Below are 25,738 nucleotides of genomic sequence, written 5' to 3'. Positions count from 1 at the left end.
TATATATATATATATATATTCATGATTCTTGCTCTCCAGGAAAAATATCTTTCAAAAACATTGAAAGATATTTCAACACTGAGAGAATGGAGAAATCTTTGCCTTCAGGTTTGACTCCACCTGAAGCATCTGTAATAGATTCACCGCATGGCCCCAGATGCTAACTTCTTAGTGGAGTAATGGCATCAAAACTTGTAATTTGAACTAATTTAAGTATAACTTTATTCACATATTCTTCTCTTTAAGGATTTTTGTCTCACAGGTTTTAATTGCAGTAATAAATGGGTTCAGTGTATTTTTGCCCCAAATTATGTATTCATTCTTTCAGCTAAGCAATATTTATTGAGAACCTATGATGTGATGGATGTTGATCCTAGTGCTGGAAGCAGCAATGAATTAGACAGAAAGTCTCTACTTTCATGAAGTGAAGGAGAACTTTGAGGAGGTGTCTTTCAAGTATTGCTCTTGCCAAAGTCTGTTGTGGAGTTTGGTAAACTGTACCAAAGCAGTATATGACTACTAGCAAAATACACATGATTTCATTTTGACTTGCAGCTTATAAAACCTGTCAGTCATTTCTTCAAAATATTGGATTTTCTAGCTCTAGCTTGGGGTTGCCATTGATTGCCAGTAGAATTTAACGAAATTTCCTTTCTGAGGCCAACTGCATGTCTCAGCGCTGTCCATGTGGAAATGGTCAATACAATTTGACCAGTAATAGTTTTTGTATTGTCTATGGGAACATCTGGATCTTTGACCTCACAAGTAGTTAAACAACAAGCCCTTATCCCTGTGCAAAAGTGTTTGTTCCTGTGTGGCTCAGAGGCTCTGCGTTTGCATGTTGGGCTTCATGTTCTGGAAGTCATTTTCTCTAGCAGTGAGGTTATTTAATTCCAAGGACTGGTTTGAATTTCTTTTTAAACTATAAGTGTATGGGATTACATTTAATTGTTGGTTTATGTACAGGAGCATTGCTGCACTGAGCTGCAAGGAGCACATTATAAGTACTCATTTGTCCTGAGTAAATATTCATTCAGTTACAGACTGGATGAGAGCCCATGAATCTCTGAATCATGATGTCTGGAGATCTGGACATCAGATATGCAAATATCTGGAGATATTGCTGACATTATCTATTAACGTTTTGCTATCTGTAGGGTCTTATAAAGTAGCTTGACAATTGCAGTGTAAATCGGGAAAATGAATGCCTAAAGCTTGGACACGTTGACCAGATGGCTGGAGTTTAACAAGTGTGAGTACATATTTGTTGGCAACACACAGACAAAAAGGCGCTCGTCCCAGCAGCTCACAGTGACGTCTGTCCAGGAGCAACAGCAACACAGACTGAGGCCTTGCTGAACATAATATCAGGCTCAGGGGCAGGAACATAGGGTCCTGTTCTGGTTCAAATCTTCCTCTGAAGGTGACAGTCAAATCAAGGAATGATTTTCTTGAAGTACAGCATGCTCTTCCAGCAGTTTCTGAGAGGGAGATGTCCCTAAAAGGGTGAAGAGGGGGCATTTGTTCCAGGACCCTGGTTCCTCCACCTTCCAGGATCCAGAGGCCTAACTGTTCATCACCCCTTTTAGCTCATTCTCAGCGCTCACTCTCTGCATGATTCAGAAGGCCACATTCTTCATAATACAGTCATGCTAGACTTGGAATTTTGACAAGCCATGTTCTCATTTCTATGATCTATGCTTCATAAAGACCATATGGAGTATACTAAATCTAAAGAAATCTATCTGATTGTGAACACACTGTGTGAGGCACTACTGAGAAGGGAGTTGGAGTGAGGAGGGCCTCTGGTGGCATTGTCTAACTTGGCTGATTGACACAACTAAAAGTGTTAGACATAATTGGGAGGATGTCATTAGACACTCACTAACAAGGTGGTACCCCACTTAGTAGAACCCTTTTTCCACCTAAGGGTCCTGTTCAGTGTGGCGGGGAGCGACATTGGTCAGCAAACACGGCTGCTGCATGTGGTACTCATGTTACAGAAACTTCCTAAACCCTTTTGGGATCTCTCTCTATTGCCTTGAACAGATGGCCTGTGAGCTACGGGGCCTTCTTCCAGATCCACGGCCTGCAACATCTAGGCTTGTGTCCAATCACTAAATGGAGTCCTGCGGGGCCCTTCCTGAGCTGGCCCCTGCCAACTTCCCCAGCCTTGTGTCTCTCCACTCTCCAGTTCTACTGGTTATCTGAATCCTATTCCCTTTAGCCATTCTTCATTTCCTTCATTTCCTCAATCGCCTTCAGACTTTTGCATCCACAGTTTCTCATTCTTAGAGCAAACATCCTCCCAGCTTATCTTGCACCTCCAACCTCCACTGAAGACTTAATACTAGTTTCTCTCTCCCCTACTTAATCAGAATACATTATTCAGAAGCTTTTAAACAACCCATCAGGATGTAGCCAGTTTGGCTGATCACCTAGAAAAGACCCCTTTTTCCCAAATCTAGGTGGGTTCTTCCCGCTTTCTCAATGCCAAGGCTAAGGGCACATCAGACAGGGTCACCGCCTCCATCCTGCCCCAACGACTTCTGCTCTCTAGACCTCTGGTCTTGCAGGCTAACGTCTGAATGACCAGGGCTCTCCATCATGGGAGGAGCAAAATCTTCCCCTCATAAAGCCCCATGATTTACATGGTAGAACTGTGCTTTGTATCTTGTACACACTACCACCAAATGACCCTATTCTGCTTCTACTTCCTTCCTTCCACAAAACCACATACACAACAGGCCCCATTATAGTTTTAGGGTATAGAAGATGCTTTCACATATATTACATTTCTGTAGAGGAGTGAGCATTGTTACTCCCTCTACTCTATAATGAGTTTTGAAAGGATAAGTCAACTGTGACTAAGATCACACAGCTGTTGAGGAATAGGATTGGGATTTGAAACCTGATATACTCAGTTCTTTCCATTATGTGCACCAATCTGTTCTCTTTCTTTTTTTTTTCTTTCTATATTGCCTCCTGTTTTCTCCAACACAAAGTGTCTGTGAACTTCACCTTTTAAAAATGACTATATATAAGTGAAATGTGTTTGGCTTTAGTTGTTTGCCTTCACAGATGTGTCTATCTTTCTGATAGATAGACACAAAGTATGGCTAGGTGCCAACCCTTGGGATTCTGAGACAATAAATAAAAGATGAAATTGTATTGCAAAATTCTGACATTTTTGCACTGTGTATCAAGATTTGTGGCATATGCATTTGTGTCTGCTACAGGAAAATTCCTAGAGCACATACCAGAATTATTCTCAAAGTGCCTTGAGCTGAGATGTCTAGTCAGTTCCTATAACTGGGTGCACTAGAGACTCCAGTGTATTCCACACCATCAGCCTTCACAGGTACAGATTTTTCTAAAATGGAACTTGTGCAGAGGTTATAGTCATTTTGCACAATGAAAGAGGCTGTCTTCAGTGTGCATTTCGATGTGTGCTATGGGAGTCAGGACTAACTATGACTCATGGAGACAACGCTGCATGACTTGGAGAGTGCAACGTAAGACACAGTGACTCTGAGCCTGCACCACGCCATCTGACCTCAAGATCTCCCCGCAGGAGTACAAGGAGATCTTAGCCATATAGCCTTTCTATTGCCCTCTACTGTCTAAGGATAAAATGACAGAAAACACGGTTCTGCATTTTGGAAGTTTGCTTAAGAACTAAAAAAATAAAAATAAAAATTACTCTTGGGCTGAAACCAGGTTTTCCAAGTTTTGGTTCACAATAAGTAGTTTTTAAACATTTAAAAATAGGGGTATGTAATAAAATGCTGAGAGACTCTCTGGAGACCGCTGCTGCTGGCACTGCTCTAATAGAAAGCATACGCCATTGAGCTAACATTCTGTTCTTTGACTGAAGAAGAAAACAAAGCTGTTAAAAGCTGGTAAGCTCATTTTCCAATAGCAATAGCATTAATATCTTTCAAGTCACTCCTAACCATAGCTAATTAGAGGTTTATAAGGGATGGCTCTTCTGGAAGGGTCACCTCAGGTTACGTAGCCCACAGATTTGCTATTGATTGTTGGCAACAATGGATTTGTGTAGAATTTCTGCTCAGCTCGAGGTGATTATCTTTTTTCTTCTTTTTCTTTTGCTGGTGTGTCTCTTATTTTGACTGGCTAAGGTTGGGCTGGACGATGAGGCCCTGATTTGAAAGCAGTGCCAGGTTGTTGCTGGAGATCTGCACTGACGGATTGTTGAAAACTTATTAGTCTCTGACATTTTAACAGCCTGCAATGGGATAGAAATCTGCTCTTTCACTGGAAAAGCTTAAAAAGGAAAACATGAGCTCGAGCCGAAATCAGCCCCAGTTCCAAATCTGCCGTCCTCTGGCACCAGAGTGCTGAGGGCTGCCACAGTGTGAGAGATTGAGGCCTCACTGTGCCACCCACATGGTAGACAGGACTCTGCATAAAATGATGTGGACCTGGGTCACTGTCAAGTACGAGACCCTGACAATGCATCCTCTGGGAGCTGGGGTGTTCTCAACACTGGGTGCTAATGGCTTCAGCAGCAGGAGAAATCAGCCTCACTGAGGTTTCAGCTGGGTGGTTGGGGGTTTCTTTTGGTCATAGCCATTCTATGAGATAATTCAAGAAAAAGGCCTAAAAACACTTTGGCTTGGTATTCCTCTTTGGGGGTAACTTCTACCTCAAATGGGCAAAATGATGGATGCCAATATCATTGGTGAGAGACATCTGGAGCCAATTAAGAGCTATAATACAGAGATAGCTATATTGTAATTATTTGATACAATGCTGAAGTAATTCATTAAGCGTCCTGGTTCTTCCAGAGCAAACCAAGCCTCTCCAGTCCAGCCCATAAAGATTTTTTTTTAAAATCACTATTGACCCCAATTTTTCTCCAATCCCCTCTGTGATGTCCACTTTGATTAAGCTCTCTGCTTTCACCCACAGCAGTTTTGCTCCCATCCTTGGCAGCTGCTTGCAAGATCCTAACTAAGGTTCTGGACTTTGCCTAGGTAGCTATCTATGCCTGGAGAAGTCCTCTCTTTTACCAGACAACTCTTTCCTATGCTCCAGACTCAGGCCTGCAGTCATCTCTTTCAAAGCCTTCTCCAGTAATACCAGTCAGGGGTGGGTACCCAGCATTGAAAGTGCCCGTAGCCTTCTATGTTCTGACTTCAGAGTAGGCTACAAACTTCTTAAGGACAGGACCTAGCCTGAATCTCATTTCATTTTGTATCCACACTCATGGTACAGTGTCAGCACAGAGTAGGCACTCAGTAATGTCTTGCTGACTGTTCACTTATTCATTCACTCACTTGACGGACATTAATGGAGATCCAAACTTCCAGGCGCTGTCAGGGAGTTCAGTCTCTTAATAGGAGATACCTTTTTATGCTCTACAGACCTAAACTACTTTCTCTCCAGGCCTATCTTGTAGGGGTCTGTCTTTGATTAGTACCATTCCATTCTTCGTTGGGGGAAAGTGTGAGATAAGAAGTGACCCAGATGTTTGGAAATGTCATCTCAATGTCAGGTTTCGCCCTTCATCAGCCCATCGCAGCTGCACATCATGTGGCTGCATCTATGGCAGTGCTTACTGGTGTGTATGCAAAAAGGTCCTGGAAAAATAAGCTCTTCTCACGCTACCCCAGAAAACTTCAGAATAGCCCACAGAATTACGGTAAAGAATTATTCATTCATTCATTTAATTAACATTGGGAGTGCCCATTATGCCTCAGTCATTGTCCTAGACATTTAAGGATTCAGTGGTGAGCAAATAAAATAGATGCAATCCCAATGGATATATCAGCACACAGGCATTTGCCTTGTTTACCTACAACCTCATTTGGGAAATTCATGTATTATATGGCAAACTTGCAGAATCGAAGTAAGTAGAAAGGAAGTGAGGGTGGGGGTGAAGGCAGCCTGTGCTGAAGCTATGCCTACTCCAGATTCCCTTTGTCACTCTTGGGACAGACAATACGTACTTTACTTTCCACTCAACTTCAGCAACTTCCCCACAGACTGACCATGGTTAGCACTTTTTCAGCTCAAGAAACTTAGGTTTGATTTTTTTTTCCCCCCAAAAATGACTCTAGTCATATGTCAGGGGTTCGTTTTGTTTTGTTTTGGTTTGGTTTGTTTTAACGAGCTATCTAGCACAATCATGGAGTGCGTGGGTTTTTCTGCATCTCTGCAATAGCATTCAGTGTTTAGCTCCCAGCTTCATGGGTATCAAGAGGCAATTGCACCAATACATTTCTAAGCCCTGGATCACTGCCATGGTGCTGTGTTCTTGAAGTCAACAATTCAGTTATGCTTCCCAGTTTTCCATTTTCTCAATTGTGACCCACTGGCCTAGTAGGCTCCCAGCTTGGTGAGTCAATTTCACAGTGTTGTTTTGAGTGTCATTTCTGGAGGCCTAGCCTATAGTCGAATCCTCCAATAATTTCATAAATATCTAATTCCCTTTATTAAAGTCCTTTCTGATAAAAAACAATTATAAATGTGAGAAGAAAATAATAAAAGAACCATGGCCTATTAATTTCTTTCTGATAACATTTAACATTACCTACTTGCAGAAAACTGTTATTTTCTCAGCTGACACTCAGGCAAACCTCCAAGCACCAAGGATTTCTGTCTTCAGTTTTATTTGTTTGCTAATGTTTCCACCGTTCTGAAGATATCAAGACACATTCTCTAAAAAGATTAGTTTCTGGAGGCCTGCTGAGAGAATAATAAATTCAAGTTATAGTAACTACTCAGAAAAATAAAAAGATATATGAAAGCTTATCTGAAGCAGAAAAAACATTAACTGGTTTAAGAAAGCTGGAAGTGCTGTCAATTGAACAATGAGAACAAAAACGTGAGCTTTTCACTGTTTTTAATAACTTCTATTGAATATGATGTGGGACTATTACGAATATTTTAATATTATCAATTGGTCATAATATTTCTTTAAGGAAAAGAGATTCATTTAATACGTAAGGGTGACTTTAAAAATGACTCCTAACATCAATTTTTTTATAACTAAACATATGGTGAAAGTGATGATAAAATTCAGTTTACTTAAGAAAAATATATTTTGTGCACATTTTGCTAGAACATATTATTTAGCTCATGGAAATTATTTTAATTTAAAAATTGTCTTAATGTAAGGATAGGTGCAGTAATTTTTATTGTGTTTAAATGGCAAATTAAAATTACATATATCTATTGTGTACAACATGATGCTTTGAGATACATGTACATTGTGAAATGGCTAAATCAAGCTAATCAACATATGCCTTACCTCATATACTTAACATTTTGTGGTGAGAATACTTAAAATCTACTCTCTTAGCAATTTTCAAATGTGCAATACATTGTTATTGCTATAGTCACCATGTTGTACAATAGATTTCTTGAACTTATCCCTCCTAAGTAAGATTTTGTAATATTTTACTAATATTTCTCCAATTTCACCCTCTAACCTCACAACCTCCCAAGCTCCTGGTAACTATTATTCTACTCTCTGCTTCTACAAATTCAACTTTTCTTAATTCAACATAGAAGTGAGATCATACAGTATTTGTCTTTCTGTACCTGGCTTATTTCATTTAACATAATGTCCCCCAGATTCATCCGTTATCACAAATGACAAGATTTCCTTCTTTTTTCAAGAGTGAATAATATTCCATTGTGTTTATATATATCACATTTTCTTTAGCCATTCAACTGTTGATGAACACTTAGGTTGGCCCCATGCCTTGGCTATTGTGAATAATAGATGCAATATTTTATAGCATTCATCTTTCTCTTCCTGAATAAAAGTCCAATTTTAGATATAATGTGGAAAATTCTTAATAAACAAATAAAAATTAGCAACCAACTTGTGAAATATTGTGACTTTTAAAATTAGAAGAATTTCTTCATTTTCAATCCTAAAAACTAATATGGGAATTAAAATAGAATTTTACTGGATGAGTTAAATTTATTAATTTTTATTTTTGTATTACAGTCTTATCTACAATAATTTAAATCAGTACATTCTTGTGCATAATGAAATAAAAACTAAACTTGCAATGATACTATGATGTAGATTATATTACCCTGTTTTACAGATAAGAAGGAAGATTTGCAAAACTAAATGCCCATGATAGTACAGTGATAAGAGGAGGCAGCGACAAGATTTTAATTTTGATCAGTCTGATCCAAAGCCTGTGGTCTATTAGATGGCAATTCTTGCAAACAGCCAGTGGTTAGTGGGTGAAAGAAGAGGACAAAAGTAAAGATAGTCAATTTGGCCAAGGCAATGAGCAGGTCAAAAGTAGCCAATATTTGAGAATCTATGTATCTCGGTCAAGCATCCGGTAACCTGTCAACATTTATTCTATCCATCATTGGAGAAGAGTATTCTGTAGTGAGTGGTACTGCCTGTGCCTCAATTTTCTACTCTGCTAAAAGAGTACAATGAAAGTGTGAAAAGTAGATGCACAGCACTTAGTACAAGGCTTAGCCCATAACGTGGGTGCAAATGTTAGCAAGTCCACAAATATTTAGTCTACCTAATCCACAAAGATTTACGAAGGCCCTGGTATGAACAAGGTAGCAGGGTTACAATAATGAGGCATGTTAGGAACACTAACAATGAACATGGTTTGACTTTATGGTCTCTGAGGGCAATAGACATTACACACATGAATTCATATCCTCTGTGCTATGGAAGGAGATCATGTGCCAGCAGGATCTCTCTGTTGCTAGCAGAGATCCAGCCCCTTGGACAAGGTCTTCAATAACTATGCCCTATTATCTGAAGGCAGTGTTGGCTGGGAGAGATGGGCACGAACAAAGCAGGTTGGTCTCAATATTTCAGGCACAGAAGACAAGACAAAGACAGAATCCCTAAGGAGAGATTGGATCCTGAGAATTAGACAGAATCCTGGTGAGCAGCACCAGGTCCAAAGTCAGGGTCACCTGGCAGCAGGGTGCTTGGATGGGGACTCCCAGCAAGCTTGACTAGAGCATAGAAGGAGAAAGGTTGCAGCACCCGAAACCCAGCAGGGCACAAGACCTTCCCCCAGGGCAGATCCTGCAGTTTTCTGAAACGTAGACCCTGTGGCTTAGCCCAATTAATCTCGTAAACTGGGTCATCACCCTGGGTTGCACAGTAAGCAGGAGCCTGGCAGCAAAGACTGGATAAACACTGGCATCAATAGGAAAAAGCACTAGAAAGAAACTGGTTTCTTTCAAGCCCTGAGAACAATCAGATTCCCTTGGGTGTTGCTTTCAAATCTGTTACCATCATCAGGTAACTTTACAAAACAGGGCAATTAAAGAGCTAGGTAAAGGTGCCTCAGCAATTTCCCAGACCTCCAGGGAGATGAAGACAAGGAAGAGGACCACCTCATTGTCATTGGAAGGGCTTCCATACCTGTTCTTGCTACTTGGTGATGAGCTTGTCTGGCCAGTGAACCCAGGCAGGCCATGACTGTTAAGGAATGCATGCTTCACAGGAGTTTCAAAAACTCCTCCTGAATTTGTGTATGGCCAAGAAAGAGAGCAAGACCTCAGCTCCTGTGCCCCTATTCACACTAATTTGCCAGTTGAGTGGCACATATAAGGCTGCCCTTGGGCTATGGTAGCAAAGAGAAGTTATGCAACCTCAACCCATCAACCCCTGCCCCTAGAGGTCCTGCAAGGAAAGTAGGAAAGCTCTTCCTTCACAGCACATGTCTGGACTTCATCCTTAGCAAATGGCAGGGGAGCACCCTAGGGTCCTGGAGTTATTTCCCTGTAGGACGCAGAATGTGAACTGATAGAGCTTCCTAGCACTTCGTTTTGCCAAGAAGTTTAAAACGTTTTTGGAAACCTCTGATCCTTCATTTTAAAATATTAACACTTTCAGGTCAAAAAATATCACTTTAAAATGTAGGTAATGCAGAAAATGCATCCTAGTAATTTGAAAAGGTTTAATGTCTGCCAAAACAACAAAATAGGAACAAACAGTATGATCAGACTCCATGGGTCATTAGTCCTCACATTTGCTTCTCTGACCTGACTCGGTGGCATATATTGGCATCCCCATGTTTACTTATGAAGAAATGAAGCATGAAGAGATTAGGTGACATGATAAATATGACACGAGGCGAGCAGAGTAGCTGGGAAGAAAGCTCAAGATGTAGGATCTCCGTTAAGAACTCAATGCTCTTTTGCAACCTTAAGTTGCATCCAACCTCCTTCCTCCACGGTCAGGCCTCTTGACTCACAAAAGCAGATTTCTTTCTTTTCACATCACTGAACCAACTGTCCAGCTCCTCCACATAATGTAGGCCACCTTAAAAAACTGGATTGACTTGAATGTAACAGCATCATCCTTTCTCCTCTCAACTTGCCCTTCTTTGTACCAGAGGATGTCATAATCAGGTGTGAAGAACATGAATTCTCACATCCAGGAATTTTTTCACCTTAAATTACTTTGTCTTATAATATATAATGTATAGATACAACAAAGATTGATGGGAGTGGAATTAACCAAGTTGTGAACAGTAAAAGAAAGAGGAAAATGAGTGAATGTAGCTCATCTTCAGTCTCCTTAAGGACAAAGGAAATATGTAGTGAGAACAAGTTATTGATGAAGACAGTCCAGTCTATTACCAAATGGCCTCTCAAGGAAGACAGGTGCAGAGACGTATTGTGCAAAGTGCCATTTTTATATTCAGAGTTATGAATATGAGGATAATTCTTATTTCAAAATATTTGAAATGAAGGAAAACATTCAGAGAAGAATTTAAGGGACATATCATTACAGAAAAAATTGATAGCCCCGGTGTGCCCTCCAACATTTCATTTCTCAGCATTTCTTCCCCCTACCCTAAATTTGATGCTTCATTATTCATTGCATGAATAAACACTTATTTATCTGTTTTGTACCAAGACATTAAAGTTTTATATGAAATTTCTCTAGTTATAAATCTAGAAGATAATTTGCTATGTCATAGAGAATGAACATTTCATCTTTTCTGGATTTTGCAAATTTTTTTCTAAAGCGATTATATCATTTTATACTCCATCCCACAATGTGTGAGAGTATCCATTTCTCTACAGTCTTGAAAACACTTGTTATTGCCAGACTTCTAAATTTTGTGAAATCGTTGAGTTGAAAATAAACCTCATTTTATCTTTAATTTGCTTGCTTCTGATCACAGCTATGGTTAAATATGTTTTCTGTGTTTATTGACCATTCAGATTTTTCCTCTTCTATGAATTGCTTGCTCACATCCTTTATCCATTTTTCTGTTAGCTTGTTATGTTCTCATTGATTTGAAAGATTTATGTATATATTCAAGTACTAATGCTTTGTCAATATATTCATCATACAAATGTGGCCTGTTCTTAAATAACTGTATCTCTACAGGAATTTACCTTGCACAAAAGTTTTAACAAGCAAGTTAAAACTAAGACATAGATAAGAAAGTTGATATTTCCGTGAGTCTGTGAGTTCAGGAAAAGCATTATGAATGCCAGTTTTTCATTATTTATCTATCTGCTTTTCCTTCCAAGTTCAGAGAGATAAAGTATAGGCCACCTAGCTTTATGCTTGATAGTATCTCTGCTTTGCAGAGTGGGTAGTGTAGAATAATATGAGAGATGAATAAAGATCAACTTTGAGAATAATTAACCACAGATTATTGGGCCTAATAGATTGCATATCTTCCACTGAAATAGAAACTGTTTCAAACCAAGTGCATCTCTAGTCATGACTTCCCATGGGAGCACACAGAATCAGCTTCATGCAGGGGCATAAGGCATGCAGAAACAATCTATTCCAACTTATCCCTCAAATATTTTACTACCAGGCCAGTCTCTGCTCATGACATAAGTTCCTAGACTCAGGTAACCTATGAAAACAAAAGTAGAATAATGTTATGGTAATGTCAGGGCACATGGATATATTGCCTTGGGAATCTTGATACGAAATCTTAAAATAACCATGGCTATCTTTCTATTTCAGAGGTGTGGCGAAATCTTGTTTGAGAACCCCGATCAGAATGCCAAATGTGTTTGCATGCTGGGTAAGAAGGCTTCTCATTTTAAATATATTAAGCATGTTGATGTCATGTGGAGTTATCGTTGTTCTGTTGCCTTTTTGACTGTCTCTCATTCCGTTTTGAAGAGGCTGATAGGTTCTTTTATGGGTATATAGGCAGCTGTAACACATTTATATATGTAACACTTGATGATGAGAAATGGTTTTGATTTTCTTAATTAGTCAGTCAAGGACCGTGCTTCTGAGTCTTTCAAAATTTTTCTTGGATCATCAGTATAACATAGAATTAGGTGGTTTGCATTCAGGTAGCTCTGATGAAAAGGTAATTCTTAAACCAGAGATGGATGATAAGATAGATAAGTAAATTATTAAGTCTTTACATCACAGTGCAAAACCCTTACTTAGAATTCCTGGAAGAAATGTATATTTGAACTACTGTAATCTGAAGTCAGCACAACTATTATCCACACAGCATTTGTAACAAAATAACATTGTAATGAATAATCATGTGTTCTTGTAGGATGATATATCATCAATCCCTTTGACAAACTCCTTTAATATGTACTGTTAGGTAATGAAGTTGGTATTATTTTCCTCATTTTATAGGTTGGAAACAATTATAGAGAATATAAGTGATGCACTTAACCTCAAAGTGAGAAATGGCCCAAATCATGATATGAAAGTTTCTAAACAGTAAAATTTTAGGTCTAGTGTTTAGATCTTATTTAAGCCACTAAACTATGCCCAATAAAGTTGCAATTTCATTATAGTAATAGAAGTAAATAGTAGCATGGATAAATAAAAATAATTTCTAAACTTTATTTTCACCAAATTTTTACCTTTGTAGATTCTAACCTTGAACTATATTAATAAGCAAAGAAAAAACTATTCACTTTAGCATTTTCCATTTGCTCTGCCAACTTCATATATTGACAGTCTAGATTATTGGTGAAAAACAGACAGCAAGATAAATAGAGGCAGGTGAAGATCTTGGTAATTTATAATTCAAAATAATCATGTAACAAATAATCAAAGGTGGTACATGACTTAAGAAACAAACAAAAACCAGACATCAGATTTTTCTACCCTTCTAATCTTTCTTAAATTCTTCACTAATTTTTAAATCTCTCTTTGCAGTTCTATGTTTTTATTTTAATTAAGATGGCGGCTATATAGTAATACATTCATTGAAAAATGAACGTTTTACTAGAAGCACATGAACAAAGAATATAGTATTGCATCCATATACCCATTTCAAATATCCAATATTCCTGCCCCTTGAAAGTGTGAAATGAAAATGTCTCCAAAGTTCTAATATTTCAGATACTACATAGATATATAGATAAATAGATGATAGATAGATAGATAGATAGATAGATAGATAGATAGATAGACAGACAGACAGACAAAACAGGTACACATGGAAGCAGAAAAAAATCCTTTGTCAAGCCATGTGTCCCAATTTTGGATTTGGGAAACTGTCTTACCACCACATCAAATAATCTATTCAATAATTAACTTATTTAATTTTCCACAATAACAAGATGAGGTTGGTGCTATTGTTATCTTCATGTCACAAATAAGGAAATTGAGGCAAATGGTCTAATACTGCAAGTACCTTACTACCACTGAAATATTATTTGATTGTAGCTTTCACCTGGTCTAGTAACTTGAATCAATATTTAACTCATAATAATTTTAAGCACATGAATACGTCATCTATTTTGACTGAATGTTTCTGTGTCCTGTCTTCCATGTCAGTTGCTTGATTAATTTATAGCTAGGAGAAGAGCAAGAGACTTTCTACTACTGCCTATAGATTTGAATTCACTTAAAGTCAGATCAGTTCTCTTTCCATCTCTTCTAGATTATATAGTATTTTTTATATAGCTGCCAGAAAGCAATCCTGTCTGCCAAATGTGTCTGTAATGAATCTGCCAGATTGCACAAAATTCTAAAATTAGAAACGTATTTATATAAATCAGTTTTATGTTGCTACCACTGTCATAATGATTACAGTTAATTGAGCACTTACTATGTGGCAGGTGAAATCCATCCCAAACACCTTACATAATTAGGTCATTTATTCTAAGTAAATTGAGAGAAGCCCTATCTTTCAAAATTTATCTCTGGCAATAGAAGAGTTTTAATTAAGCTTCTGGTTATTAACCTTGTAGATTTCATTAGTTTGTTAGATTTCCCTTTTCTTCATAATACAGAACTAAATAATAAAAGGAACTGTGAGAATGGAAGTTTTTACTGGTTTCAGGACACATAGGAAGAACAAATATACATTTTACCTTTAAGATAGACAGTAAATAATGAGTGTTCCAAGATAATATTATGCCTAGTGAGTTTGAGTTGCTCACACAGTGAAAATTGTGCCCTTGAGGAGCTTATATTTAAGAAGGTTTAGATTTTTTAAGAGAATTGCTGCAACATTTAATTCAGACACTTATGAAGTCCTTTGAAATCTTAGATGGAAGAATACCAAAATAAATATTATGGATATCAATACACATAGATCAACCCCACCATTAACATATATTCACCTGAAGCCCAAGGACTACCACTTTACAGCAAAATGATCCTAGATGATAAAAGAAAGAAGTTTAATGGTTTATTTACTTAAACAAGAGAAATCAAGTTATGAGCACATAAGTCCCTAAAACTGAGCCCATACTTTGTATTTCTTCAAGAAAGAACATCTGTATTAACACAAAAAGCACCTCTTCACCACTATCTAAGGTATTAATTAGTTTGTTGCTATCTTCAAAAGGAATCTCAGATAATGTTCTTATGATTTTCTAAAGCATTTTTTGAGAAAACTTCACATCTCACACCACAAAGTATAAGGAGTCTCTGATATCATAAGTGTTTTATAAGCACTGCCAACCACAAATGTAGTTTTTATTTGTGCAGGTAATTTTATAACATTTTTATGAATAAATCAAAATTTCTAAATGAGAAAACCAAATACATGGGGCCATCTCAATATTCAGATCCCTGATGTGGGCCAACCTGAGACATCCTCATCTTTAACTAGTCAAGCCCTTGGCTCACTCCCCTGGAAACCTCCCTGTCTACCCGCTCAGACTCCAGGCTTGGGTGCCTGCTGGATCCTAGCTGTGTACTGGTTTCATCACAGTTGGGGTGGAATATGGAGAAGGGTCACTAGCCAGAGTCTCCATTTGCATTTCCTTGTCTTCCACTGGTGAGTCCCCAGATTATTCTGAAAAGTACTCTTTTTATGCTTTCAGTTGTCTACCTCACGACTTCCATGAATAAGTCATTCTTACTGAAAATCACACTTCTGACTCATTCTGTTAAATGAGACATAAGTGTAAAATTCACCTTGAGTTACTCTGGTGTGCTGAATTCAATGCAGCTTTAAATGGAACCAAACTACTGTCATGTATGGGTCTAGTAGGGAATTATTTCTGGCTTCAGGAGAATAACTCATGTTGGATATGAAGGTAAATACAGGTGTACTGCAGAGCTGACTACACGGAGTGTTAACTATTTATTTCTTACAATTGTTCAGAGAGCAAATGTGGATGATCAAGTTAAACATAAACACCAACTTGTAATAAATGTTGCTTTCTTCTTTCCTTCAGGCTTAGGGCAATGTGTGTAGAGTTTCTGCCTCCCTGTCCTCCCCTCTCCACCTTCCTTTTTATACATTTAGCCATAAGATTTCACTCAAGTTCAAATTGGCTCAGAAGTTTATATAATTATATCAATGGATATACAACTGTATAGCAAGACTTTTACCTTCTTCAGGTCTCATGAACAGATACTAAAAAAAAGAGGAAGTGGAAGAGACATTATCTCTCATTGTATAATCAATGCATGAAGTATGGCAGGTTACAAAAAAGAGTTTACTTTTCAAAAGCATAATGAAAACTGTTGGGCAAAAAGAGCCAAGAGTATTTAAAGAAATTATGTAAAATGATCAATGTTGATTCACTTCTCAGTTCATTTGTGAACCTTGCTCTGTGAAATGATAAATCATCGGAAAAGAAACTTTCAAAGAGAAATTCCTGATCAGATTTAGTGCTTCTTTGTATTTCCTCTTTTTCTTATTATTAGAGTGGGATTTTTTCAAATTATAAGCCTTAATTTTTAGTTTATGATATTTTGTTGGCTCAATTTCTCCATCCTCTTTACCAAGGTTTAATTTTTTTAATTTGAAATTTTCAGTGGCCCTGTTTTTGTCTCATGTATGATTTCTTTCGTGCTGATGACTACTGGAATGTACAATAGGCACTTTTTTACCTGACATAACTTACATAACTTACAAGGGAGTATTCATATTAGTCAGTTTTCTGGTTGAAAATTATTATAAATTATTTAAATGATTGCTAATCTTCAGAATAACAGAACACCAGAAAATCTATATTTTATTAACACTCAACATAGGCATAGAGGGGCTTAATTGTAGCACTAGCTCTGAAAAATTAACCGTGTACTCATAGAAGTTGCTTCATCTCTCTAGGATTCAATTCATAGTTTTCCTGCAAAGTGGAAATAAAAACATCTGTTCTTCCTAGCCCAGGGGTTTCTCTGGTGAGAGAATGAGATGTTCTATGAGGAGAAGCCTATGATGATGTCTGCCCTAAATATTGTGTATGCATCAATAAGTTGATGCATAAATGATAAATAATTGAAAATGTAAAAATTGATAATAAGCAAATACAAATAAACTAATAAAAATAAATTATTACTGATGACACCAATGGTGTTGAAAAAAGCAATTGAAAAGTTAAAACATTATATAAATGTAAGGACAATTTTTTAAAATATTAAATACATTCTTCAAAATTGCAAGTTACCTCCAGGGTAGAACGAGACCTTCATCTAATTTTTATTAATTGGGTGTGCACCAAGCGCCTACAAGGTCATGTGCTTAGCATTGGGAATCCAAAGACCAGTGGGGCATAGAGTCTCCCCTTAGAGGGTTTATTGTTCAGCAAGAGATTCAAGTACTGAAGCCCAATGTATGCAACACCAACTCGACTGATAAATGCTACAGAAGAAATAAAGATAAAATATATTGGGACTTCAAAATATGGAGAGAGTGCATATAGCAGGGATGTGAAGACTCATCTATTTAGATATGAAAGTTGAGAACATGGCAGCACTCTAGATGGATGCAAGACCACTCTCAAAAGCCTAGAGATAGACTGGGGAGTGTTTCTGGGGCAGTGTTTCAGGCCATGAGGTAGATGAAAGAATAAATTGAAAAGAAATTTGAGACCTGATTATAGAGAGCTTGACTGTCATCATTGGCCCTAAAAAGGACAAAAGTACCAGATAAAAGAGAGTTCTGGTCTCTTTTATTTAGTTAGTTAGAGAGTCTTTTCGATTTAGTTATAGCGTGTCAGAGAATACTCTATAAGCTCCTAGGTACTGGGTAGTATTAAGTACAGCCATTCATCAGCTACTTGTGAAATTAAGTAATTTTAAACCAATGCATATTTAACCCAATGTGTATCTGACAACCTGAATTCTGGTTTGATTTTTTAAAAAAACATGTTAATTCTATTTTTCTCTTGATATAAAATATTATAGTATTTTATTAAGAAACAAGATAATATTTTCAACTGTGACAGTAGAGAAAAATTGTTTTCTTCACTTTTTTGGAACTTTATCACCTAATAAAGTTGGGAGTTATTTTATATTTATATTTTGCTCTTATCACTTGCTTCAACTTTTGGTTTTTGCATGTGGACACTTATGAGACCTATATATTGTTTCTTAAAAAATAATACACAATCTGTTTTAAGGCAAAATAAAATTTGGTATCAAAGTAGGCCACTGTGGTGTTGTAGAAAGAAGGCATTGAAAGACCTGGTACCAGCTAACAACTGTGTGAGCAGAGGCATGTCATTTAGGGGTTTGTAGACTTGTTCACTCTTGTCTAAAATTGAATAATAAACATTAATAACAATATTATTGTCTACCTTATTAAGTCTGTTGAGGATTACATGACAATAAGTATTAAAACATTCAGTGAACTTTTAGAAGTACTATAAATATATTTTTATTAATAGTAATACTCAATTTTTTCTAAGTCCTTGCACTTCATTTTATATTAGTAGTATTTTTATATGCAAATTGACAGTATTGTAGATTTTAAATTTTAAACAATCTCAATTTGGTTCAAGTGAACAGATATTTTCAAGTGCATGTTGGCAATTTAGTAATAAACATATTATCATCATAGGTTATGAAAGAAAGATTATTGTAAATATTATTTTGCATGCACTTGACTTTACAAGTAAAGTCTGTGTTGAAAGAAGTTTTCAAGTTGCTTAATTTTGATTTATTAAGATTAGAATGCCTCAGGAATTTGAATTAATTTTAACTTACACTTTCAAAGCTCTTCATTGCTGTCACTTGGATTCATGAATTCACTCTCTCTATATGCATGCTCAGACAACAAAATTGCTGAATGATATTTTCTTACTCTGCCCAAAGAGGGTAAAGTGAACCTGGATATTCCCAAGGGAGGATGATGGGAGTATCATTCCCCATCACTCACCCAAGGCCCTGTCTTGTTTTACTTTTCATTGCACTTGTCAGTAAAGGACATATTTTCTATTTGTCCATTGTTGTCCCCCAGCCTTGCCCTGCAACACACCAATACATGCAGAATGCGATTATCACAGAAGTAAGGACTCCATTTCATTCACTGTTGAGTAGTATCCAGCATCTGGAACATGTAGCGGCCCAGCCCCTAAGAGGAACTCACTATTTGCTGAATGGATACATGCTGATGTGTTTGTGAGAACAGCAGAGTCATCCGGAGTGCATCTCCCGAGTGTGTCAAAGATGGGTTGGCCTAGTATTTAAAACCCCCTGCTAACATAGCCAAAGCCATGGGTCAGCACCTACATAAACTAACTGGTGGCTTCCCAAGCACACTACTCCAGGTTACAAGATAAGAAAGAGTGGTTCTCTTCAAATAGCCAATGAGGAGCTATCCTAAGAGGGAGATTAACAAGTATTCGTTGAGCACTGCTGAATGCCCAACCCTCTGCTAGGAGTACTCTGAAAGTTGATATAATAATGAGCAAGGTAGGATCCCTGTTGCCACAGAGTATATTCTTGCGCAGATGGAGCATTGTGCTGAAGATACAGGAAGAGGCCCATTATTTTGTCTTCTCGTGTTTATGGGAATATACAGAAAATTATTTCACCTTGAGGTTTATGGTTTAAAGGGCATTCTACATTATCCTACTGCCTTTTAAAATTTTGGAAGTCAATATTGTTTTGCGTAAGAAAAACAAGTTTCCTAGCTTGAAGGTTGCTTTCCGTGGAAGGTTGCAGCATTTCCACAGCAACAGAACACCTCATTTTTGAATGCAGCTGGAAGCCAGGGCTCAGACCAGAGCAGCTGCAGAATAACAACACAAGCAAAGTCCAAACTATCAGAACTGATGTTGCCAAGCCCAAAAGTAATAGAAGTGTCAGTCTTGTGTTGAATTAGCTTCATTTTCTGTCTGAAGGTAGAAAGAGGGAATTCAATGAGACCCATCAGCCTTACACAAAGCTACACTTGAGAAAACATGTTCAATCAACAAACGCTTTATAGATACACATTGTGTGCCAGAGTAGGGATGCAAAGACATTGAAATTCTATCCTCAGCAAGCTCCCAATCTAGTGACACAGGGACAACCACACAAACAATGACAACATAGCTTAATAAACCACAAGCAGGAGAGGCCAGGTCTTATGGGAAGGGGAAGGGTGGAGTGGTGTCAGGAAAGGCCTTGTGCAAGACATGGTAAGGAGCTGAATGTCAAAAAGAAGCTCCAGACAGCCCTGGAGCTTGCACTGAGGACAGCCCGTTGGGAAAGGTGTTGTTGGTATTTCTAAGAGCAACAGGTACCGGCAGCTTAATGTGACCAGCTAAAAACTGTAAGAAAGTCTTTATGCCTGGAAAATAGAATAAGAGGAATGAGATAAGACAATTGAGTGTGGAGAGGAAGGCAGGAGAGATTATGAAGAGCCTTATAATAGGACAAATAACCATCGAAGGATGTTTAAGCAGAGGAGCTACAAGGTGAGATGCATGCTTTAGACAGATCATCTGGTTAGAGTAGAGAATACACAGGAGGAGGACAAGCTGAAGAGAGACTAGTTTAGGGAACAGTAGTATCTATCAGGTGAGAAATGATGAGTCCTACCTGAATTGAGACAGTGTCAGAGGGAACAGAAGGCACAAAGTAAAGGAAACTTTTCAAGAGGGTGATAGAACTCTACAATGGGTTGAGTGTATGAAATGTTACTAAACAGATCGAGGTACTGCCCTGTCCTGCAAAGAAGAGTGTGAGATAATTGAATTTGCATGGGGTGGGGCAGTGGGGAGAGGTTAAATTTTAGACACAGTAAATCTGAGGTGTCCAAGGAACTCTCCAGTGCAGTGCAGCTCAGAAGAGGGATCTATAAGTCAGTGGCGGTCACGATATAACAGGAATGAGATCACTCGGGGAAAGGTGAGGAGTGAGATGAGGTTGTGCTTTGGAATGCCCAGAAGCATCCCCCAAAGGGTTGGTCAGGTTCAAAAGGAGCCTATGGAAGCCTAAATAGGCAGGAGAATAAAATAGAGTGGACAGAAAGATAAAGGAAAAGGAAAGAATGGTATCTTTGCCATCTTAGCCAAGAGGAGAGAGTTTCAAAAGGTGGGGCATGATACAAATGTGAAATACTATAGAGGTCAAATGAGATCAAGCCTAAAAAGTGTTGCTTGGACTTAGCAACCTGAAGGTAACAACAGCAAGAGCATCAGCAGCAGAAGGTGGGGTGAGGTGGGTAGCATGGAGCCAGGCCACAGGGAGCTGAAGGCACTCCTCTGTCAAGAAATTGGTCTGAGAGGGCTGGGTGCAGTGGCTTATGCCTGTAATCTCAGCACTTTGGGAGGCCAAGGCAGGCAGATCACTTGAGCCCAGGAATTCAAAACCAGCCTAGGCGACATAGCAAGACTACACCTCCACAAAAAATACAAAAATTAGCCTGAGGTTATGGCACGTGCCTGTAGTCTCACCTTTTCAGGAGGCTGAGATGGGAGGATCCATTGAGCCCAGGAGGTTGAGGTTGCAGTGAACCATGATGGCACCACTGCACACTCCAGTGTGGGTGACAGAGCAAGATCATGTCAAAAAAAAAAAAAGAAGAAAGAAAGAGAGAGAGAGAGAAAGAAAGAGAGAGAGAGAGAGAGAAAGAAAAGGAAAGAGAGAGAAAAGGAAGGAAGGAAGAGAAAAGGAAGGGAGGGAGGGAGAGAGGGAAAGAAAGAGAAAGAAAGAAAGAAAGAAAGAAAGAGAAAGAAAGGAAAGAGAAAGAGAAAGAAAGAGTGAGAGAGAGAGTGGAAGGAAGGAAGGAAGGAAGGAAGGAAGGAAGGAAGGAAGGAGGGAAGGAAGGAAGGAAGGAGGAAAGGAAGGAAGGAAGGAAGGAGGGAGGGAGGGAGGGAAGGAGGGAGGGAAAGAGAAAGAAAAGGAAAGAGAAAGAGAAACAAAGGAAGCAAGAGAAAGAAAGAAAAGTAAGAAAGGAGGGTGGAGGATATGACAGTACCTCTCAAAGTCTACAATCAGGAAGGATTTCTTAGGATAGGAAGGATTTGAGAATGTTTCGATGGTGAGAGGAGAGAGGAAAAGAACTGGCTGAAGTTTTATGAAGAGAAAGGGAGTAGTTGTGAGCCTTAAACCTGCGATTGTGAGAAGATGGTCCCCGTGGGCGAGGAAGCATGGAGATGGAGACAGGTGTGCCTGGGTGCAGCCAGGAAGAGCTGGGAGAATTTCCATCTGATCGCTTCCCTTCTTTTTAAGAAGGAAATACTGTGTTCTGATGAGCCTTAAGGAGAGGAACAGATGAATGCAGGCATGCAGAACTAGGTTAATTCAAAACTAATGTTACAAGAAATTTTAAAAACTGAATAGAGGTGTTTAAAAAAATGTGGAGCAGTTTTGAGGACCCAGCTGAGTTAGATGCTAAATATCCAGGCCTATTCTTTAAAATTAAAAAAAAAAAAGAAAAGACAAACTAAGTGTTCTCAACTCTCATTTCAAAAGAGTAACTGCTCCATGCTCATAAAAACCCTTCCCTTTATTCTCCTTAACTGCTTCCTGGTCCTTTTCCTATGGCCAGCCAAGGTAACCTGCAAGGGGATATCTTGACCTCAATTCACAAATCCCTCTCCCTACTATTGTACATGTGAAGTTACTTCTCTATTTCCCCAATGCACCCTCACATTCCAGGCAATAGGTCTCTGATTTAGTTTTCTAGCACCCAGTGTTGGCCTAGAATTCCAAGAAAACACAAAAAATAATTCCTGATGAAGGTAGAAGAAATGTGTTAGGTTACATATTCACCCCTAACGTTCTCCCACCATGCATAGTGACTCTAGAAGGTTATTTTTTGACCTGTCTTGGCCTAAAAGGTGATGCCTCTACATCCACCTCCCACTTTGTGAAGGAAACCAAAGGTGCTAAGCCATTTGAGCTCTGGGAGTACCTATGTCCCCTGAGCTGGGCCCACCTCTGTCCAATCACATCAAAACTGCCTCTTCTGGCCAGAAACAGTGGCTCACGCCTATAATCCCAGCACTTTGAAAGGCCAAGGTGGGCGGATCACCTGAGCTCAGGAGTTCGAGACCAGCCTGGCCAACATGGCAAAACCCCGTCTCTACTAAAATACAAAAAACTAGCCGGGTGTGGTGGCATGCACCTCTAATCCCAGCTACTCAGGAGGTTGAGGCACAAGAATCACTTGAGCCCAGGAGGCAGAGGTTGCAGTGAGCCGAGATCACACCACTGCACTCCTACCTGGGTGACAGAGCAAGACTCTGTCTCAATAAAAGTTAAAAAAACTGCCTCTTCTTCCTCATCCTCTCTACTTCTGGTTCATTTTTCCCTTCTATAAATTTGATTCAAATGCTTCTTGCTTTCAAGATGAGTCCACCTAGGAATCTTTGCATACATAAAACTGTACTTTTTATAATGTTCCAGAGACAATGTCACTTTTAATTTTGACCCCAAAACAATGTTAGGCTTTTTATTGGAAGAAGTATAGATTGTATTTCATTGTAAATTCATATTTTTTAAACAAATTATTTATATAGGTTTGTGAGATCTCAACCTCCCAATCTCAAACCACCTGCCTTAGCAACTATGAATATACAAGGTTTTCTAATATTTGTAGATTATAAATATTCACAAAATATAGAAATTTTCAGAATGAGACAAATTATGTGTATTACAAAGGATGCACAAGAACAAATTTTGAAGTATTAAATAAATAAATACTTGTTCTCATTATATCAATTGCTATCTTTGAACTGTAGCATTTCTTTTTCATATCTAATTGCCAAAAGATATTTTGTTTCCTTACCAAGAGATCCATTCTAAAGAAGTAGCTAGCTGATGGTATAGAAAGCTCAGTTTTCATAAACCCAACATTTTCCCCTCTGACTGAATAATGCATGTTTTCAACTTTTGTGAGTCTAACATGAACACTATCAAGATTACTGATTATTTCTTACTATAAAAACCTTACAGGCAAATCTAAGGTTATTTATAAATGAAAACCAAATGTGTAGAATTTTTTTGCCTACTTCAAAGTAGCCAACCACATATAAGCCTAATACATTTGATTTGTAGTCAACATTTTTTACATTGTCTGACTTTTAATTTAATGAGATAGTTAACATGAAATCTTGTACATTGCTATTTTAGCTTTACCTAAATTCTGGGATTCGGGGAGCTCTAGTTCTTTGTGACACAATAGAAAAATTGAAGACTTCATTCTAAACGAGGACCTGACATTCTGAAATATAAGAAAATGGTGCCAGAAATGCTAATAGGATATAGAATTCCATGAAGTGGTGAATAGCACCATCCTCATTTTTTCAATGATAATCATATCCTACAAATCTGAGAGTTTTGGAATATGAATAGTAAATACAAGAAAGGAGTTACTATGTCAAACTGCTTTCTAAAATTTATATAGAGATGTAAATTTCAGAAAAGGCATTTCAATATTTTCTCTTCTTTTAGAAAATCAAGTATTTAAAAAAGAAATTGGACATCTTGGAAGTGTATATTGAACTCAAAAATACATTTTCCTTGTTTCTGAGGAAAAAAATTAACATCATATTCCTGAATTACTGCATTGTTTATAGAATGGGTTTGTTAATAACTAATCACACCAGGCAGTCTATGGAAAGGTACCTTATTTTGTCTGCTATTTCACTCTTTGTGTCAGGAAAAATATTTCCTCATGAATCATGTTTACAAGAAGGTTGACCAATGAAATGCCAAGAGGACTCTGGGTAACAGTATATGAATGACTATGTTCATATTTTGTATAATTTAACAGACATTTGGAATCTCACGGAGTCTTTAAAAAAAAAAAAAGTTTATGTTTTTGGAGACAGGGTCTCACTTTGTTTCCCAGGCTGAAGTGCAGTAGTGTGATTATAGCTCACTGCCTCCTGGAATTCCTGGGCTTAAGCAGTCCTCTCACCTGAGCATCCCAAGTACCTGGGACTACAGGTGTGCACCAACACACCCGGCTAATTTTTAAATTTTTTATACAGATGGGGTTTCACCATCTTGCCCAGGTTGGTCTCTAACTCCTGGGCTCAAGTGATTCTCTCATCTTGACCTTCATAATAGAGTCTTAAGCAAATCTCTGAATATCTGAAAGGACTTAGTTCTTTCAAATATTGCTTTCATAGGACTTTAAGTTTGCAGTTCAAGTAAGAGGGAGATGATAACTCTTCTCCCAGACTTGTCTACTTCCTAGGGTTCTAGAAATTCAATGGATAGGTCTCTGACATGTGACCTTACAAATTTGTGTAAATTTCTAGGACATAACAATAAATAAAAGATTTTTCCCCTGTAGCAATTGTACTGTTGAAAATGGAGAAGTGTTTAACTAAAAACAAAACATGTGACTGCCATGTTTATTTTGTTTACTTTCCTATGGAAAAATTTCTTAGATAAGTTTCAAATGTCAGCATCTTTAAGAGAGAAAATGTTCAATTACTGTATTTAACATTAGTAAGCATGAACCAACAATGTGCATACACATGTGTCAGCTTATATTTATCAATAGCCTCAACAACTGAAATGGTAGTTTATATACTTATTGGCACTTCTATTTCTCTTGCTATTCATTTATTTAGCTATTAGTTTATTTTGATAAAAGTGGGGTTTTTAACTTTTTAATTGAAATATTGCTTAAATTCTGAGAAATACTTAGTTTTTAAGTGCAACTCAATGAATTTTTACAAAGTTAATGTATCTGTGTAAAACCACACAGGTCAATACAGATCGCTTCCCTCATACCTCCTCCTAGACATTACCTCCCAAAGATTCCATTCTGATGCACTGAATTCTATCACCATTCACTGATTTTGAAATTTATTTAGATGAAATTAAAGAGTATATTCTTTGTCCTATCTGCCTTCTTTCACTCAACACTGTCTATGAGATTCATGCATGCTGCTGCATATAGATGTAGTTCATTCTTTTGTTTGTTTCTTTTGCTGTAGAACAGAAGTCAGCAAGTCGCAGCTCATGGGCTAAACCTGACCTGTTGCCTGTTTGATTAGAACACAGCCGTGTCCATTCATTTACATATTGCCTATGGCTGTTTTCATGCTACAAAATGGTAGAGTTTGGTCATGATAGAGACCATCTGATCCCCAATACCTA

At 37.9% G+C, this 25,738-nt stretch overlaps 1 protein-coding gene across 2 annotated transcripts in view; it reads left to right on the top strand.

The window, feature by feature from the left end:
* PDE7B (phosphodiesterase 7B) overlaps nt 1-25,738 on the top strand; it is a 341,149-nt gene that overhangs the window by 85,088 nt on the left and 230,323 nt on the right. Inside the window, exon 2 of one of the 2 annotated variants that reach the window (XM_011978440.1) lies at nt 11,981-12,041. In XM_011978440.1, the coding sequence (XP_011833830.1) occupies nt 11,981-12,041 (61 nt within the window). Of the gene's footprint in view, nt 1-11,959; nt 12,042-25,738 lie in introns of those variants that run through there. The other variant, XM_011978439.1, reaches the window with a different exon arrangement.

Source organism: Mandrillus leucophaeus, unplaced genomic scaffold (assembly GCF_000951045.1).
Source record: "Mandrillus leucophaeus isolate KB7577 unplaced genomic scaffold, Mleu.le_1.0 Scaffold194, whole genome shotgun sequence".
In the NCBI taxonomy this organism is placed as follows: Eukaryota; Metazoa; Chordata; class Mammalia; order Primates; family Cercopithecidae; genus Mandrillus; species Mandrillus leucophaeus.
This window is presented reverse-complemented; position numbering and strand designations above follow the sequence as displayed.